The 20,447-nt window shown below is 43.4% G+C and overlaps 1 protein-coding gene across 3 annotated transcripts in view; it reads right to left on the reverse strand.

Annotated features, from left to right (window-relative positions):
* Positions 1-18,015, reverse strand: part of slco5a1a (solute carrier organic anion transporter family member 5A1a) — a 35,662-nt gene extending 17,647 nt beyond the window's left edge. The window contains exons 1-2 of one of the 3 annotated variants that reach the window (XM_061839185.1): positions 17,900-18,015; positions 13,517-14,492 (exon numbers count right to left, since the gene is read on the reverse strand). In XM_061839185.1, coding sequence (XP_061695169.1) covers positions 13,517-14,420 — 904 coding nt within the window. In that variant the 5' untranslated portion in view covers positions 14,421-14,492; positions 17,900-18,015. Of the gene's footprint in view, positions 1-13,516; positions 14,493-17,607; positions 17,686-17,899 lie in introns of those variants that run through there. The other 2 variants (XM_061839184.1, XM_061839186.1) reach the window with 2 other exon arrangements.
* Between the last annotated feature and the right edge of the window lie 2,432 nt (positions 18,016-20,447).

A 20,447-nucleotide genomic window follows, 5' to 3' on the forward strand; every position in this document is an offset into this window, starting at 1 on the left:
CTGGTGAATGTCATCCATCTTCGTCAACTGTGGGTCTGTGAAGCCCTTTGAGACGTTTTTGTGTGTAATGGCTATACAAATAATGGTCTAATTAGACTACACAAGTGACTCCAGTTGGGTGACACCGGGTGGCTTGGGTGGTTAGAGCGTTGGCCTCACAGTTCTGAGGACCAGGGTTCAAATCCTGGACCCACTCGTGTGGAGTTTGCATGTTCTCCCCGTGGCTGCCTGGGTTTTCTCCAGGTACTTGGTTTCCTACCACATCCTAAAAACATGCATTAATTGGACACTCTAAATTCCCTGTAGGTATGAATGTGAATGCGACTGGTTGTTTGTTTCTACCTGCTCTGTGATTGGCTTGCAACCAGTTCAAGGTGTACAACGCCTCCTAACTGGGATGGGCTCCAGCACTCCAGTGACCCTTGTTACCCTCAGAAAATGCATGGATCAATGGAAGTGACTCCCGTCAGTCTGCTCAAGAACAATAGCGAAAGGTGGAGGTGTGAAACTGATTGCCTGCATTGCCATGAGGAGGAAGGAACCCCACCTCCCTTGAGACCTCACAGTCTTCTTTTTCTCAATTATTTCCCCTTTTCCCCCTCTTTTCTCTCCCTTCTTTCTGTTACCACCAGCTTTGTATGTATATTGATTTGCTCATTTGCATAGAACATGCTATAAAATTTTAGCACTTAACTAACAAACAACAATGCAAATGAAGTGCTCCTTGGTGGAAGTAATGGACTGTGGCCATTATTGTGGAGGTGAAAGCTCAATGCTGCGAGCGTTTTATTTTATTATTATTTTTTTTTTTTTTTGCTGAGCGAGAAAGCAAGGTCATTACGGTGCCAGTGAGACGGTAGACGGACATGAAAGGGGCCAGACACAATGGAATGTTGTGCGTTGTCACAGCAACACGCTGACACAGCACTCGTCTCCTCAACAGTTTCCAACGCGGCGCCACCATCAGGAACCCGCAGAAATCTTAATTTATATCTATAACATTTCATAGAAAGTGGTACCTTACAGATTTTTTTGTTCCATGACCCATTTATTTTCATCAAATTAATTTTCCCCATTGAAATAAACTGAAATGCCATTAATCTGTTCCTGCCCCCCCCCTCACTCACACACACACACACACACACACACACACCACTTTTTGGGGTTTCGTTCTTTTACTAATAGAACATAGCACTGGATTGTAAAAACACAATTCACAAAACCTCATGGACAGATGCACATTACAAACTTTGACACACACACAATTAATAAACCCTCACAAAATTCACACAAACACAAATCATATAACCACACACAATATCACAAACATGAAAATCACATGCTTTAGTCACAAAATCTCGACAGTCTCACGATTTATTCTCAAAATCTCTCTCTCTCTCTCTCACACACACACACACACACATCACAAAAGTCACAAAATCATATGCACAAAAAGAGTTAATAACTAATAAATATTAACATCTCATCTTGTCTCTTGGAAGAGGCACCATTTTTTCTACAGCACTTTTGTGTAGGCAGTATTAATAATCTGACCATCGTGGGTACATGTTGCATATTAATGAATCATCATGCTAAGTGCTGCAATCAAGTGTGTAAAATTGGCTGCAGCATATCAAGACTGCAATGAGTAATCGCATACACTTACATGCATCTATAACGGCACAATTCCAATCTTATTTTTCCAACATGAAGAATCTTCTCCTGACACAAACACAAATTATTACGCCACACTTGACTTATTACATGTCGTGTCTTTTGATATAAAACCTTGAGCCGGTTGTAAAAATAGGACCGATATTGATATAAAATAATAGTGGAGTAAGTTGCTCACCTTTGTCAGCACCAAATATTCAGGGGGACGCGAAACGACACCTTAACTGCAGCAGGTGGCACTAGTCTGAATAGAGTAGTGCACCAATCAGGTTGTGGTGTCACACAGTGAGAGAAAATATTAGAATCTTAATTTGTGGCACAAGTGATTTTTTTTCATTTTATCATTTAATCATTATTTATCTGATTCACAATATATATCCCAACACAGCACTGTTGCCAGTTGCCACCATGAGGTGAAGCATGTGTCTCAAACAGAGTGACATTTATGACTCTTACAAAGTGTGCCTGTGCTCCACGAGTCTCTTCTTGGGCATGTTTTAACTAAAGGAATGTTTGACTCACAGCTGAAATAGGGTCATTAGAAAATAGGGTTCTTATGGGTTAGGGTAGTTTTGGTTAGGCTTAGATATGGTTGACGTGGTGACCATTAGGGTTAGAGGATTGGGGTCGTTAAGTCTAAAGTGGTTAGGCAGGACTCAAACATTACCCATTCCCGAAGTCAAACATAGTCACTGCCAAGCTAGCAAAAGCTTCGATTAACTGGTGAGCAGTTCAGGGTGTAGCCTGGCTTTCACCCAGACTCAACTGGGATAGGCTCCAAAATGCCTGCAAGCCTTGTGAGGATAGGCGTTACAGAAAATAGATGGATTAAGCTAGCAAAACATACAACATTCCCCATCAGGCAAGCATATGAGAAAAAAATATTGTCGTATGTTGGAATATTACAATGTTCACTTAATCGCAAAATTAAAAGTGCTTCCATATCGTCATTCTTGACATAAAATGATGAACCGTTGTGCTTAAAAGCCAACCGGCTTAGCCAGGAGACTAGAGCACTTTACTGCCTCATATGAATGCAAACAGACACAATGGGAGATGTAACCCATGTGTGTGAGTCTCAAGAAATCCACTGATCGGCTAGCTGTTCTGGGTTACAGAACAACGGCGCTACGGGGAGTACGTTACTATTGCGGCATGACACGGCGTACCTGGACTAAATTTTTAGAGCATCCCTTGACAATTTACTGGGGAGATAAAGGCAACTTATTGTTTCAGCAAACGTGGACCTCCGCTTCACAAAACCAGTGTCCTGAATTGCGACAGCTGCCACTGGGAAGCCCTGCGAGTCGGATCTTTCGGAGTTGCTGCCATCACTGTTCCCTCTCTGTGTTGAAAGCCATGGGTGAATGGACATTAGACAGAGAGAGAGTAACGATTCTACCTCCTACCTTCGCAATTATGTAAGTGGGAGAAAAGAATCTCTACAGGTTGGTCAGACAGAGAAATAGAGATGGGAAGAATGTGCAGCAAGTAAAGGTGATTAAGGATAGCGATGGAAATATGCTGACTGGTCCTAGTAGTGCGCTAAGTAGTTAATGAGTAAAGAGAATGGGAGAGAAGGTAGAGTCGAAGAGGCAAGCGTGAATTACCAGGAAGTAGCAATGATTAGTAAGGGGGATGTTAGACAGGTACTGAACAGAATGAAAAATGGAAAGACAGTTGGTCCTGATTACATACTAGGGATGGCAAAAAAACGCTTACTTTCATAACCGGTTTTAACCGAACAGCTGTAGCAAAAAAAAAACGATTAACCGGTTTTAAAACCGGTACCATTGTGGTGTTTACATAATTCACCCGCGGGACCTCGAGTTGGGGCGCGGGGTTCCGCACGGACTGTTTTTGTTGTTGCTCTTCCGGAGTGACGAGTTCACAGAGTTCCCCCCGTTATGCGAGTAGTGTTTTGATGTCTGCCAATAAAACAAGTTTTGTTCCTGTGTCCGACACTCCGCTTCAGACTCCTTTTCTCCGGCGCTACACCATCGATCGTTAATTTACTCTGCGGTAATGGGGTAGTTTGTATACAATATCGACAAACAAGCTCGTTGAATGTGGCTTTCAACAACGCACTTGTGTAAGTTAAATTTTGTTGTTTTTTTTTTTGTAAAAATGTTTTAATGTTAACATTCTTCTTTCGGAAAGGGCATGAAAGAATACCGAGCGTTTCCTCGATGCCATGTTTGATGTTTCTTTGACTTAACTGAATGTTCTCTTGAGTCCAACTTTACTCTAACAGCGAAACTTGAACTTGAAAAAAGTGGAAATGCAGCCCTATGGGGGCACAAACCAGTGCAATCTGTAGGCCGGTCCCAAGCCCGGATAAATGCAGAGGGTTGCGTCAGGAAGGGCATCCGGCATAAAAACTGTGCCAAACAAATATGAGCGTTCATCTAAAGAATCCCATACCGGATCGGTCGTGGCCCGGGTTAACAACGCCCGCCCCCGGCACTGCTAACCTGCAGGGCGTCGGTGGAAATTCAGCTACTGTGGGTCGAAGACAAAGAAGAGGAGGAAACCGGATCCAGCGTGAGAAGAAAAAGAGGAATGCACAGAGCCTACAACTGAGTGTAGGGACTTTGAATGTTGGGACTATGACAGGAAAAGCTCAGGAGTTGGTTGACATGATGATTAGGAGAAAGGTTGATATTCTGTGCATCCAAGAGAGCAGGTGGAAAGGTAGTAAGGCTTGAAGTTTAGGAGCAGGGTTTAAATTATTCTACCACGGAGTAGATGGGAAGAGAAATGGAGTAGGGGTTATTTTAAAGGAAGAGCTGGCTAAGAATGTCTTGGAGGTGAAAAGAGTATCAGATCGAGTGATGAGACTAAAATTTGAAATTGAGGGTGTTATGTATAATGTGGTTAGCGGCTATGCACCACAGGTAGGATGTGGCCTAGAGTTGAAAGAGAAATTCTGGAAGGAACTAGATGAAGTAGTTCTGAGCATCCCAGACAGCGAGAGAGTTGTGATTGGTGCAGATTGTAATGGACATATTGGTAAAGGAAACAGGGGCGATGAAGAAGTGATGGGTAAGTACGGCATCCAGGAAAGGAACTTTGAAGGGCAGATGGTGGTGGACTTTGCAAAAAGGATGGAGATGGCTGTAGTGAACACTTATTTCCAGAAGAGGGAGGAACATATAGTGACCTACAAGAGCGGAGGTAGAACCACGCAGGTAGATTATATTTTGTGCAGACGATGTAATCTGAAGGAGGTTACTGACTGTAAAGTAGTGGTAGGGGAGAGTGTAGCTCGACAGCATAGGATGGTAGTATGTAGGATGATTCTGGTGGTGGGTAGGAAGATTAAGAAGACAAAGGTAGAGCAGAGAACCATGTGGTGGAAGCTGAGAAAGGAAGAATGTTGTGCGGCCTTCCGGAAAGAGGTGAGACAGGCTCTCGATGGACAACCGAAGCTCCCGGAAGACTGGACGACGACAGCCAAGGTGATCAGAGAGACAGGCAGGAGAGTACTTGGTGTGTCATCTGGTAGGAAAGGGGAGAAGGAGACTTGGTGGTGGAACCCCATAATACAGGGAGTCATACAAGGAAAGAGATTAGCGAAGAAGTGGGATACTGAGAGGACTGAGGAGAGGCGAAAGGAGTACATCGAGATGCGACGTAGGGCAAAGGTAGAGGTGGCAAAGGCTAAACCAGAGGCATATGAAGACATGTACACCAGGTTGGACACGAAAGAAGGAGAAAAGGATCTCTACAGGTTGGCCAGACAGAGGGATAGAGATGGGAAGGATGTGCAGCTGGTCAGGGTGATTAAGGATAGAGATGGAAATGTGTTGACTGGTGCCGGTAGTGTACTAAATAGATGGAAAGAATACTTTGAGAAGTTGATGAATGAAGAAAATGAGAGAGAAGGAAGAGTTGAAGAGGCAAGAGTGAAGGACCAGGAAGTGGAAATGATTACTAAGGGGGAAGTCAGAAAGGCACTACAAAGGATGAAAAATGGGAAGGCAGTTGGTCCTGATGACATACCGGTAGGGGTATGGAAGCAATTTGGAGAGATGGCTGTGGAGTTTTTGACCAACTTATTCAACAGAATACTAGCGGGCGAAAAGATACCTGAAGAATGGAGGAAAAGTGTTGTAGTTCCCATTTTTAAGAACAAAGGGGATGTTCAGAGCTGTGGGAACTACCGAGGAATAAAGTTGATGAGCCACACAATGAAGTTATGGGAAAGAGTAGTGGAGGCTAGACTCAGGACAGAAGTAAGTATCTGCGAGCAACAGTATGGTTTCATGCCTAGAAAGAGTATCACAGATCCATTATTTGCCTTGAGGATGCTCGTGGAAAAGTACAGAGAAGGTCAGAAGGAGCTACATTGTGTCTTTGTGGATCTAGAGAAAGCCTATGACAGAGTACCAACAGAGGAACTGTGGTACTGCATGCGTAAGTCTGGTGTGGCAGAGAAGTATGTTAAAATAGTACAGGACATGTATGATGGCAGCAGAACAATGGTGAGGTGTGCCTTAGGTGTGACAGAGGAATTTAAGGTGGAGGTGGGACTGCATCAGGGATCAGCTCTGAGCCCCTTCCTGTTTGCAGTGGTAATTGATAGGCTGACAGATGAGGTTAGACTGGAATCCCCTTGGACCATGATGTTCGCGGATGATATTGTGATATGCAGTGAAAGCAGGGAGCATGCAGAGGAACAATTAGAAAGATGGAGACATGCACTGGAAAGGAGAGGAATGAAGATTAGCCGAAGTAAAACAGAATACATGTGCGTGAATGAGAAAAGTGGAGGGGGAAGAGTGAGGCTACAGGGAGAAGAGATAGCGAGGGTGGACGACTTCAAATACTTGGGGTCAACAATACAGAGCAATGGAGAGTGTGGTCAGGAAGTGAAGAAACGGGTCCAAGCAGGTTGGAACAGCTGGCGAAAGGTGTCTGGTGTGTTATGTGACAGAAGGGTCTCTGCTAGGATGAAGGGCAAAGTTTACAAAACAGTGGTGAGGCCGGCCATGATGTACGGATTAGAGACGGTGGCACTGAAGAAACAACAGGAAGTAGAACTGGAGGTAGTAGAAATGAAGATGTTGAGGTTCTCGCTCGGAGTGAGCAGGTTGCATAGGATTAGAAATGAGCTCATTAGAGGGACAGCCAAAGCTGAATGTTTTGGAGACAAGATTCGAGAGAGCAGATTTCGATGGTTTGGACATGTTCAGAGGTGAGAGAGTGAGTATATTGGTGGAAGGATGCTGAGGATGGAACTCCCAGGCAAAAGAGCGAGAGGAAGACCAAAGAGAAGGTTTATGGATGTGGTGAGGGAAGACGTGAGGGCAGTTGGGGTTAGAGAGGAAGATGCAGGAGATAGGCTAAGATGGCAAAAGATGACACGTTGTGGCGACCCCTAACGGGACAAGCCGAAAGGAAAAGAAGAAGAAAGAAGAAGATGTTGAAAAAAATAGCGCAATGTGGAGTACCGGAACTGGAAGAAATGATTGGAAATTTTAACCGATTTCGAAAGTCCGATTACGGTTTCGGTTTTTAAAAAAACGAAAACCGGTTATAACCGGTTATTTGTAACCGGTTGCGATCCCTATGACATACCAATGGAGGCATGGAAGCAATTTGGAGAGGTGGCTGTGGAGTTTTTGACCAACTTAATCAATAGAATACTAGCAGGTGAGAAGATGCCAGAAATATGGCGGAAAAGTGTGCTAGTCCCCAGGCAAAAGAGTGAGAGAAAAACCAAAGAAAAGGTTGATGGATGTTGTGAGGGAGGACATGAGGACAGTGGGTGTTAGAGAAAAGATGCATGAGATAGGCTTAGATGGAAAAAGATGACATGCAGTGGAGACCCCTAACGGGACAAGCCGAAAGGAAAAGAAGAAGACTGTACTGCCAAAAATGATATAGGTCCACTCCATATAACTGCAAAAATACTCATTTTACATACCACCCTCTCTTCAATGTGAAGATGTCTTTTTCACAAAATTGTGAGTGCTTGTGGTTCAGGTAAAGTTCGGGGTTAGAGTGTTTATGGTTAAGGCTAGGGTGAATACTGGGTTTGGGTGTTTAGGGTTGTTAAGGTTAGGGGTGAGAGTGGTACTGTTGGAGTTGGGATTAGGGTGTTTATATTTTGATTCGGGGAAGTACAGTTTTTAAAGTCTAAAGTGAGGACTTCCTTGCCCAAAAGAGTTTCGATAAGATTAAAATGCATGGCTCTGAGTAAACTGGGCAATATTTTACTGAGGGATCGCGGGACAAATGCTCTCAATCACAGAAGGGATTGTTTAACCAGGTCCACAGCCAAGAAATTCCCAAGTTGCTTTTCCAAGCAACGATTAGCATCCTAAAAGCATCTGTTAGTGCGGTGATGAAGGAACTGATGTTCTCTGTGCACATCCTGCTGAGTCCTTAGATTGACAACAACATCATAATAAGATAAGTAGGCTTATCATGGGAGGTATATATAGTCTAACTGATGTTGGGTAACTATCCAGCCCTTCATTTTCTAAACTGCTTAACCTCACAATAGGGTCATGGGCGTCCTGGAGCCTATCCCTTCTGACTCTGGGCGACAGATGGGGTACAACCTGAAATGGTCACAACCCAATCGCAGGCCACATATAAACAAACGACCACTCCCACATACTGGCAATTTAGAGTTCTCAATTAACGTACCGTGCATATTTTTGGGGATGTGAGAGGAAAGCGAAGTACGTCAAGAAAAACCACGCAGGCATGGGGAGAACATGCAGGCTCCACACAGGGAAGGCTGGGTTTGAACCCAGGTCCTCAGAACTGTAAGGAATACATGATAACCAGTCATCTACTGTTCCACCATTCAGTAACTAAAGACATAAAAATCAGTTTTATGCATCAGTACCTGAATGCAACATCGAGCAGACAACATTCTTCCATCCCAGTAACCCTGAGGTTTGTTGCGGCTATTCATCTTGACGTTTCATCACACAGCTGCCACCTCATGTCCAATACAAGCTCCAAAACTAGAACATTTTCTCGTTGACTTAAACCTCTCATTCCAAGTTGGTACCTTTCACACCAAACAAGGAATCAAGACAAACCCAAATCCTTTAAAATAATTTCAGCCAATCAGAAGCCAATTTTAGCCAAGGAGCTGAGGATAGTAGTACGAAGAAATACATTTACTGCAAGTTCACCAATCGTGGTGCTCTCAACCTGTAAGACTATTTTAGCCCAATCAGAAACCAGAAGAAAGTTATTTGTGGGAACAACAACAACATCCCACATGAAAAAGTTTTCTTATAAACTTGACTCTAGTTGCTGTTCGGTTACAAAAGACATACGTCGCAAAATGTAACATAGAGCAAACTGCATTCCTCCATCCCAATGACAGAATACTAACATTTTCCAGATCAGGTAATCTCTCTCAGGTGACTTTTAGAGCAAGTCTATTGTTGGTCTTTTCATCAGAGTCACATTCATTCACTTTGCCTCATTCCTACAGTCATTAACACGCTGGATGTATCAGGAATGTTGCCCATTTTTTTTCACCTCATCACAATTCAGACTTGAGATATTTGATATTTCAGGTATTTGATGTTGGGGAAGTTGTTTCAATGTGTTTTTGCACTCCAGATGTCCTGATCAAACTTTATCACTTCCAATCAAATACCGATATTGCAAAATTATTTCCGATCAATACTGATATTGGTCTGATCCCATGCCAACAAGTCATACATATTTTATTTATTTTGTAGTATGGAACTTTGGCAAAGACTTGATCAAGTGATATTACTTAGAGAACAATAATCAGCAACAGTAGCTATGAGACAAACTGACCCGTGTATTCATGATCAATGGGTCAGTTACATAAAGTAACTTTAAAAATGAGAATATACTATCATTGATAAAATAAATGCAAATTGCAGTAGAAAATCCTGAAAGATAACTTCAATAAAACCAATAGTAACAAAATATATTTAAATTGAAACATAACTGCTTATCTTAAGTAAAAGCATATTCTATATTTGAATAGATGAAATTAAAAAATAAACTAGAAAGCATAAAAATTAACCTAAACAAATGATTGATACAAATTTTTATTTTTAAGTGAAAAATAACAATTAAGATCTATTCAGTAATCTTGTTTTCACTGTCAATATATCCTGTCCTTGGGCTGTCACCTTATTGGGGTGGAGGGGTTTCTGTGTCCCACTGATCCTAGGAGCTACAATAAGTTGTCTTGAATGTCACGCCCCGGGTAGTATCACCCATGTCAAACAGGTCCTAGGCGAGGACCAGACAAAGCAAGGCAAAAAGACCCCTATATTGACCAATAGAAATGGATAAAAGTTTACTTTGTCTGGATGCGGGTCACTGGCATGTCCCTCTGGAGCTAGGCCTGGAGGTGGGTCTCGAAGGCGAGCACCTGGTGGCTCGGCCTGGATCCATGGGGTGAGGCCGGGCACAGTCCGAAAGGGTAACAGCTCCCTCTTCCCATTTGCCCACCACCTGTGGGAGGAGCTATAGGGGTCTGGTATAGTGTGCGCTGGGCGGTGGGCAAAGGCAGGGACTTTGGCAATCCGATCCCCAGCGACAGAAGCTAGCTCTAGGGACATCGAATGTCACCTCTCTGCCAGGGAAGGAGCCCAAGCTGGTGTGTGAGGTCGAGCAGTTCCAACGAGACATTGTCAGGGTGGCCTCCACACACTCCTTGGGCTCTGCTACTCGTCATCTTGAGAGGGGGGTATGGTGGAGCTGTCAACTGATCACCACCTGGTAGGGGGTTGGGTCTGATAGTGGGGGAAGAGGCTGGTCCTTACTGGCTGGCCCCAAGGTATTGTGAGGGTCTCCTGGGAATGTTTGGCAGAATCCCCTGTCAGAACGCCTAACTGCTACAGAACTTTGCTCATGTTTTTTGGTGGCTTCAGTATTGCATCTCGGCTTTTGCAGAGGGTGTGGTTCTGTTGGCTTCATCAAGGCGTGATCTCCAACTTTCACTCGAGCGATTCACAGCCAAGTGTGAAGCGGGTGGGATGAGAATCATCACCTCCAAATCTGAGACCACGGTCCTTAGTAAGAAAAAGGTGGCATGCCTGCCTCAGGAAGGGGATGAGATCCTGCCCCAAGTGGAGGAGTTTGACTATCTTGGGGTCTTGTTCACGGGGAGAGAAGAATTAAACGAGATCAACCAGCAGATCAGTGCACCGTCTGCAGTGATGCAGACTTTGTATCAGCCCGTTGTGGTAAAGAAGGAGCTAAGCCAATTTATGTTCCTACCCTCACCTATGGTCATGAGCTGTGAGTTGTGACATAAAAAAAACAAGATCCCGGATACAAGCCACCAAAATGAGTTTTCCCCAAAGGGTGTCCAGGCTCTCCCTTAGAGATATGGTGAGAAGCTCGGTCATCCGGGATGGGCTCAGTGTTGAGCTGCTGCTTCGGATGCCTCCTGGACACCTCCCTGGTGACGTGTTCCGGCCATGTCCCACCGGAAAGTGACCCGGAGGATGACCCAGGACACGCTGGAGAGACTATGTCTCTCGGGTGGCTTGGGAATGCTTGGGAGCTATCCGTATCACATCCCCTAGCCACCTCATCTGGCTCCTCTTAATGCGGAGAAGTAGCGGCTCGACACTGAGCCCCTCCTGGATGACCGAGCTTCTCACCCTCCCACATCCCAAAAACATGCAACATTAATTGGACACTCTAAATTGCCTGTAGGTGTGATTGTGAGTGGGTTGTTTGTCTCAATGCGCCCTGCAATTGGCTGGCAACCAGTTCAGGGTGTACCCCGCCTCCTATACGTTGACAGCTGGGATAGCCTCCAGTACTCCCCGCCATCCTTATGAGGATAAACCGCAAAGAAAATGGATGGATGAATGTGTGTTAGCTTTGAGCTCACGATTTTTCTGAACAAAAACAAAGAAAGACCAAGTCTGTGATCTATTTAAACATTCAATAGGTGTTCAGTTTTAGAGTGAATTTCAACTGTGGTGCCGATAAATGATTTCAAGCAATCAACATTCCCTTTTACTCCTTGCTACTATGTCACCACTTTAGCAAACTGTTGTTGCGATCAGGTACGCTTCTACAAGAGTGGCAAAAACGAAGACTCTACTCCAGGACGATCCGGTCCTCACTTTTCTGCTCACACTGTTATTTTGCAACTTTAATTGTGAATTGTAACAGTTGGTTTCATTTAAGTACACAAGAAGTGATTCCAATCTGTCTTCTCAAGAACAAGAACCAAAGTGGAGGTGTAAAGATGACCACGTGTATTTCAATGAGTGCCACATCTATCTGGCTATCTAGCTAGCAATACTTGTAGCAGGATAAGAGACTCCCACTACCAGAGAGCAATTCTTTGTGCGTTTTCACATACTTGGCCAGTAAAGGATTCGGGTTTGGATTTACACAGCACATTGCTGTGTGCTACTTTCCTTGTAATTTTGTGTTCAGGAATGCACAAAAGTGTGCCTTTCGGCTCACACGTAGACACAATCCCACTCTGATTTGTTGCTCTAATTAATCTTCTGCTTGTTTGAAGCCACTGGAGCGACAATATCAGGCCAGACGTGCCAAATCTAAAGCGGGTGAGAAGGAGTAGGGCGGGCTTGGATTGGGGGCTTTAGAGGTTAATGATTTGAAATGAGGAACAGACAACTTTTCACAGCAAAGTAAGCAAAGCTCTGCTTACCAAATCCTCTTTCAAACATTTTGTGTGCAATTAGTGCAACAAAGCCAGAACGGAAGAGCAGCCTGTGCCTTTCACACAAAACCCAGCAAAACTGAATATTACTCCACACATTCACGCAGCAAAAATTCATTATTTCAACATACATGCAACCGTATGACACCAAAGTAATTATTTTGGTGCTTTCATCACAACGGTGAACAGGTGAACGATTCAACAAATAACGGCAGACATTAAAAAGTGTATAACTATCATTACATTTATTTTAAAAGGGGCACTGGTAACAAGAGAAAATGCTTGCAATATCCATCCATCTGTTTTCTGAGTCGCTTATCCTCACAAGGGTCGCAAGAGTGCTGGAGTCTATCCCGGCTATCATCGGACAGGAGGCGGGGTACATCCTGGACTGGATGCCGGCCAATCGCAGATGCTTGCAATATCTCAACTTTAATAGAAGTGATGCCAATTTTCAATTTTGGTGTTCTAGGAAGAAATTGTCTCGTCTTTGTCAGGAAAAAACATGTCGTTAGATATGACAAAAAAACAGCGTTACGTTCATGGCTGATGTTACGGACATGCTTGATTCTTTTGTGTGGAAAATGTTGCAGAGATGTGTGCGTGGCCTGATTGTGGGTTACCCTTCTTCCATTTCCAATCTGGCCAGCCGTCGTTTCATACCCATTGGTCCCATTGCTCATTGGTAGGAGGGAGAAGCCATTTATTTACTTTAAGATTGTTTTCTCCTGTGTTGGGTTAGGAGTAAGGTAAGCGTCTTTTTTTTTGTTTGTTTGTTTGGATCATTAATTTGTGAGTAGACATTTAGGGTTGTTTAGCTTTGTTTTATTTGTTGTATTTGCTTATTTCTTCCTCTGAAGCTGTAATAAAACCTTGCAAACCGTGTAATCTGGTGGCTGGTTTCACTTGGGGGGGGGGATAATGGGAACAATTTGATCAGGTTGGGTTCTTGGTTTTCCCCGAAACTCGGAACTTGACAACGGACATATAGACACAAGCCAGATGGATGGATGGATATTTTATGTCGTCCCCTGAATGAAATGCGATGCAAGTATTGTGATGGTGCCCTTCTCATCTTGGTCTCTACTCCCTCCCAATAGTGAGGGTTCATTTTAAGACCACTACAAGGCGATCGCTCCCTGCGCTTATCTGAAGGCGGGAGCTTACCTAGGTAGAGCGAGGCGTTCTCCTTCTTGACGTTGTCATCCAAGTAGGTCGGCCCCAGCGTATAAATGGGGGTGGAGCCCATGCCCACCAGGATCTGCGCAATAATGAAGAGTGCCACGTACAGGTTGTGCTCGTTGCCCTCCTGGTCCCGCGGACAAGACGCCATATCCACGCGGTCTCTGCGGCTGGCGTTGACGCTCAAGCACAGACCCTCGTTGGCCAACGACGAGTTGACCTCTTGGATCTGGTAGGCGGGCGAGATGAAGTGCGGCAGCGAGAAAAGGGCGGCTCCCAGTGCGATAAAGACGCCGCCCACTGCCAGCCAGCGAGGCCTCTGCCCCCTGCCCCCAAAGTAGCTGATGAACACCACGACCAGGAGGCTGCCAATGTCAAAGCAGCTGACGAGGAGACCTGACTCGGAGCTGCGGAGACTGTAACGTTTCTCGATGGTTGTGATCACGCTGCTCAGGTAGCCCGAAACCATCAGAGACTGGATGAACGTCAAGTAGCACATGCAGAACAGGAAGCACCGAGAGTCCTGCAGGATTAGCGCCAGGTACTTCCTACTGGGCACACCTAGTCGGGGTAGGAAACCAGGTAGCGAGGTCAGACGGGCCAGTGTTTTATTGCGTTGTCCAGCGGAGACCGATGAGGAGGAGGAGTTCTCCACAGGCCGGTTCAACGCCGACTTGCCAGCCTTGGGGAGGAAGTCATTCGCCAGGGATGAGTCGGTGCGGCCGAGCTGGATGAACTCGCTGCTCTCCTTTGCCATGACCGAAGCAGACAGTGAGGCTTCCTCTTGAGGCTTGAGACTTTGATGGGTCGTACCTGGATCCTCCGCCTCGCTGGAACCGGCGTCCTCCTTGCGAAGGGACGCAGACAACTCGGACAAGTCGGCCTCCATGACGACCACAGTGTGTCCGGTCTGAGTGGTGTTGCTGCAAGAAGTCGCTTCACGGGGCCATGCCGTCTTCAGCTTGGAAAAATACAGTAGGAACATTATTATTCAATAGGGTTGAATATTTCCTTACCCTTTTAGCATCACTGCCTAAGGCCAGGTACACACATACAGTTATCATAGTACAAACAACCACACAAGGAGTATTTCAAAGTCCTCTATTGCACGGGGAAAAAAATCCAGTAGAAAAAGCCAATCAAATCCACCATTCTGCATCAACAAATAGGTGAACGGGACACGTTTGAAAATACCAATTAAAAAAATCAGTACAGCATAAATATGAGTAATTGACCCCTGAAAAGGTTTAGAATTGCTTACAGATTGAGCTACTTTTAATCAAAAACTAATTCCTCAAGTAACTTCAACAATTCCTCGCCCTCGAGAGACAGCAAGATGGCAGCAAACCTTGTGTTGGTCAAAGGAAGCTCCTCATTCCACTTGAATATAGTTCCTGGCACCAAAATGCCAGGGGATGACGCCAAAGTAATGCTGAGATCACTTCAGCCTGTGTGTTGAGATTTGAACGTCACCAGATTTTTTTGTCGTCTTTATTGAGGTGATTATCGTGTCGAGGCTCCTCGCGCTGCCTGATGTATGCGGAAAGGTATTAATTCATTTCTATATTTTTTGGAGGTGGGAGGTGCACTTGCTTGCATGTATTATTATGTAGGTGGGACACTTGACTGCCTATATATAAAATAATTGTTTAATTTAGTGGACATGATTAAATAGAAATATTAGTAAAGGAAAAAATGTTAAATTATTTGATTTTAAAAAGTGAAAAATTTATTTACTAGAAATATAATAAACAATACTCAAAAAACTTTACAAAGACTTTTTTAAAAATATTATTGTGAATTTAAAAAAGATAAGAATAATTTTGCATAGACATTGCATTTTTTTAAATTCAATAATTGGTTAATTTATTTAGAGTAAATATAAAATTGTAAAATGAAATAAAATAAAATCCCACTTGTAAAATTATACATGTTACTCAACATCCATATTTATTCTGTACAATAATTGGTTGATTAAAGATAAAATAATAAAGCGAAATTGAAAGATTAGAATTAAGATAATTTTTGAGGTCATAGGTTTGCATATTTTCAATTTAGTCAATTTAGTGTAAAACCACAAGAAATGTGCAAACCTCTTGCTTCGAAAAAAGTGTGACTTTTAATTTTGTAAAAATCACACTAAATTACTTTTCTTAAGGCAATCACTGCATATTTGTTCATAAGTCAGGTCAACTTACTGGGTTTTCACAGTGTTGGTGAAGAAAAGTTCGTGGACAAGATGTGAGAGGACATCTGCTTATCGGCACCATGAGTTAATGTCTCCTTACACATGGCCAGCAATGCTACTTCTTAAAAAAAAAAACATTGAAAAAAAGGGAGAGAGAGCTATGTAAAACGTGTGGGTGCAGGAAAAGTGGGGGTGTTGTGACACCCACATCCCACATTCCACAACGGTTAACAACCCGATCAAAAGGGGCACCTTGAGAAATTTAATTTGTTCTGTGACAACACTTGCAATGCAAAACACACTGATCACAAAACGCTTTTTTTTTTCAATTAAAAAAATCCCAGTTAAATGCTCTAGCTACCCCCCCTCCCTCAAAGAAAACATTTTGTAATGTGTATGTAATAAGGAAAATAGCACGCCATATTATTTTACTTGATAAATACATCATAATAACAAGAATTAAACAGGTTGGCTTCAATTTAGTTAATTGCAATACTCCATCTGCTGTGGCCATCAAGTGGCAGTGTGGTACAGTCATAAAGACACAAATGGCAAAGAGTCACCACTACTCTGTGATTCAATAAACTGCAATGATATTTGTTGATTTTTGCACAGGATAAAAACAATACAGTATTTGAATATTGTGATAGAGTCTGCCTGTGTTGCTCCTCCATTTGTATTCAAATTTCACAACACCATGACTGCCAGTGAAAACAATTTTCCCGTCAATAGCATTTTCCATAATGATTTTGCATGAAGATAGTAGGGCCATTCTTCACACCGTTACATGTTGTTTGAATTCAGTTTGTTTTATGTTTAGTTTGACGCTAAACTGGGAGCGGCAAAAATCGTTCAGTAATTCTAGTTGCCAAACAGCTGCATGCTATAAAGTGAGTTGAGTTGAGTTCGCTGCCACCATACTGGGCTCATCTTTCAGACGCTCGCCCACAAATCAAGGCAAAATCATAATAAAAATCCCCCCCAAAACGGCTATATACGTATCTCAAAAAATGTGTACGGCGGGTTACTCGTTTCGCAATTAGGCTCCAATGTATAGAGTAATTACTTGAAAATGTTTCGCATTCCTGCGTTGACTGTTTCTCTTCTTCTGGGGTTGAAATGAACCTGGAGCCGTTGCAAGAGTGCGTTAGGCCTTGCCCTGCCTTGCCCTGCATTCCACCCAATCTGGATCACACAATTGTCACACTTTGTCCCGTTTGCCCGGCCTGCATCCTTCTCCTCCTCCTCCTCCTCCTCCACCACCTCCTTTTCTCCTCCCTCCTCCCAGCCACCGTCAAGGGCATCCCCCCACCTGGATCATCGCTCGTTTGCATCAGCAGCACATTTATTGTTTGAGGAAAAAGACGATGAGCATCACTTGGGGGAGGGCGACGCAGCGGATGCTGCTTTACAGACAACAAACACCGCAATGCTTCTTTTTTCAAAACACATCCAACGGGGTGGAATGAAGACACTGAAGACGGAAGTGGACGCTTCAAAGTAAAATAGCGATTAAAAAATATTTGCTGCCATAAAATCCGCATTAGTGGTATGCCTCATATTTGATGGAACTAAGAATATTTTGGGGTGTTTGAATTCTAAATTCTCATCGAGCTTGACGACGAACTCCGTAAACAATCCATCTCATTTCAAATATTCGCCCCGTGGGAACCGCACCAAACGTGAGATGTCACTATTTTTACCAAATGAAGTTCATTCCTAGTCGTCTGCGACCGAATTGGGCCGCAGTAAAATGAGCGTAGCGGTTGGCTATTTCCTTGAAATATTTATACACTACAAGAGTGTAACCAAGCGGAGGGTCTGTAAAAGCCCCTAGTCGAATCACGACCAGAACGGACGACTCATTCGTTTAAAGTTACACGCATACCTTAAAGCTCAAAATAAACCCTACAAGCGGGCCTTTTGTTTCATTGTCCATCCATCCATTTTTTTCGGAGCCGCTTATCCTCACGAGGGTCGCGGGAGTGCTGGAGCCTATCCCAGCTATGATCGGTCAGGAGGCGGGGTACACCCCGAACTGGTTGCCAGCCAATCGCAGGGCACACAGAAGCAGTGCGGCTGCATTTAGCCGCACGAGTAAAGCCCGCAGTGATGCTCATTTGAACAGCTTTCGATTCACATTTCAGTGGCGACACAAAATAACAGCAAGGTCGACTCACTTGGACGCGAAGAGATGAGAAAATCCTCACGCAGCCATAACGGAGTCCCTCTCTTGGCGTCTGGCGAGTGAGGCAAAGAAAAGTGTCTCGTTTTCTTTCTGGAGGAAATGATGGACGCAAACTACACCGGCAGGGAAAACACGCACGGGCATCCCTTCAAATTAAAAGCGCTAGCCTGCAACCCTTTGAATGAAAATCTAGCTTCAGTTCTATGAGCCGCTTTTCGGACGTACTTTACAAGGACAGTATGATTTCTTTTATATTACTAACAAAAATGTTTGTAAACAGGGAGAGATATTTTCATACATTCAACAATTTTGTTATTAGAAATGTGTTTTAAAAGAATAATTTACATTTTTAAATATTCAAATTATTTATAGATACTTCCAAAATATGTACCGATTCAAAATATTTACATTTTCAAAAAGTAGATTTGATGCTAGGATACTTCAACAGTGTCAAAATAAAATAAAGAATTTAATATACAATATTTGCAAAAATGTGTAAACACATTTGAAACATTTCCTCAAAATAAACGTTTTCTGTTAGTATTGCTAACCAAAGTTTTAATTTATTTTCACATCAACATTTAAATATCTTGTTAATATGTTTTAATTGTTTTGAATATTAAACTCGAGGCCCTTTTGTAAAAATGAAACGTAATTCCGACTTGGTTATACAAAAATCACATCACCACTTTTATCATTAAAGTAAGTCTTTTTTTTACATGAACCTGTGTTGCCATCAAATGCCTTAAAAATCCTCCAATGTTAGCAAATTTATGTTTCCAATCGAAGATACATTTATGATACGCACAGTAGCAGTTTCAACGATTTGAAGCGTAATATTTGCCAAATCCTGACCTCTCGTGGACAACTAACTCTTTACACCTAAAAAATGAAATGTAAAACAGATCGAAGATAATCAAGCATTTTGTCAGTATCAGCGGAATTACAAACTTCTTAAATTGGAAAATAACATTTTGAAAGAAACTAAGCCGGGTATTCAATCAAGAATGCTGTGTGACAGTATTATCTCTTCTGCCATCCCAGAAAATACTTCAGAAGACTCCGAAGGTCAGATTAAAAAATTTATGCTGTCTGTGTTTAAATTGCAGCAAGATACAGTCAACAAAATTACCATTCACCATGTTCACCTACTGGAAGGCCCTCGTCCTGGTAACTGATCATGTCTTATTGCTGCAAAGTTTGAACGCTTTCAGCAGAAAATGGTTGTAAAGTCCGCTGGAGCCCGAAAGCCTTGAAAATGGCTTCCTAACCTTTTCCAGACTGATGGGTTTCAATTACTTTTTTCACTCCTTGGTTTTCCTGGCTGTGTAGACCCAGCCACGACCCATCTTCAATGCTCTGACTGAGGGAAAGAGGTTGTTCCCCAAAATCTCACAATACATGGCCACGGTCAGCCTCTCCTTAATACAGTGCAGTCGTCCTGTCCCATGCGCAGAAAAACACCCCCAAAGAATGATGCTACCGCCCCCATGCTTCACAGTAGGGACGGTGTTCTTGGGATGGAAGTCATCACTTGTCTTCCTCCAAACACAGTTAGTGGAATTATGACCAAAAAGTTCCATTTTGGTCTCATCTGACCAAAAAACTTTCTCCCATGACTCCTCTGTATCATCCAAATGGTCATTGGCAAACTTAAGACAGGCCTTGACATGTGCTGGTTGAAGCAGGGGAGCCTTCCGTGCCATGCATGATTTAAAACCATGACGGCTTAGTGCTTTACCAACAGTCACCTCGGAAACGGTGGTCCAAGCTCTTTTCAGATCATTGACCAAGTCCTGTCGTGTAGTCCTGGGGTGATTCCTCACCTTTCTAAGGATCATTAAGACCCCACGAGGTGATGCCTTGCATGGGGCTTCACTCCGATTGAGAATGACCGTCATGTTTAGCTTCTTCCATTTTCTAATGATTGCTCCAACAGTGGACCTTTTTTCACCAAGCTGCTTGGCAATTTCTTTGTAGCCCAAGAATGCAGCTATCATAAATTTGCAGTCACTTTGAGCTCTTAAGCTTCCCATAGACAAACAGTACACACACGCATCTTTGCACAGTAACAGAGTTATTAAAAGAGATTTATGACACATGAGGTGATACATTTCACAGGCCTCTGTGAAATGTGTAAGCTTATCTTACACCATGCTTCACAGTAGGGATGGTGTTCTTGGGATGGAACTGATCACTCGTCTTCCTCCAAACACGGTTGGTGGAATTTTGACCAAAAAGTTCCATTTTGGTCTCATCTGACCACAAAACCTTCTCCCATGACTCCTCTGTATCATCCAAATGGTCATTGGCAAACTCGAGGACAGGCCTTGACATGTGCAGGGGAACCTTCCGTGCCATGCATGACTTCAAACTATGACGTCTTAGTGTAGTACCAACAGTCACCTTGGAAACGGTGGTTCCAGCTCTTTTCAGGTCATTGACCAAGTCCTGCCGTGTAGTCCTGGACTGATTCCTCACCTTTCTAAAGGATCATTGAGACTCCACGAGGCGATATCTTCCATGGGCCTCCACTCCGA

The sequence above is a fragment of the Syngnathoides biaculeatus genome, chromosome 13, assembly GCF_019802595.1.
Source record: "Syngnathoides biaculeatus isolate LvHL_M chromosome 13, ASM1980259v1, whole genome shotgun sequence".
Taxonomy (NCBI): Eukaryota; Metazoa; Chordata; class Actinopteri; order Syngnathiformes; family Syngnathidae; genus Syngnathoides; species Syngnathoides biaculeatus.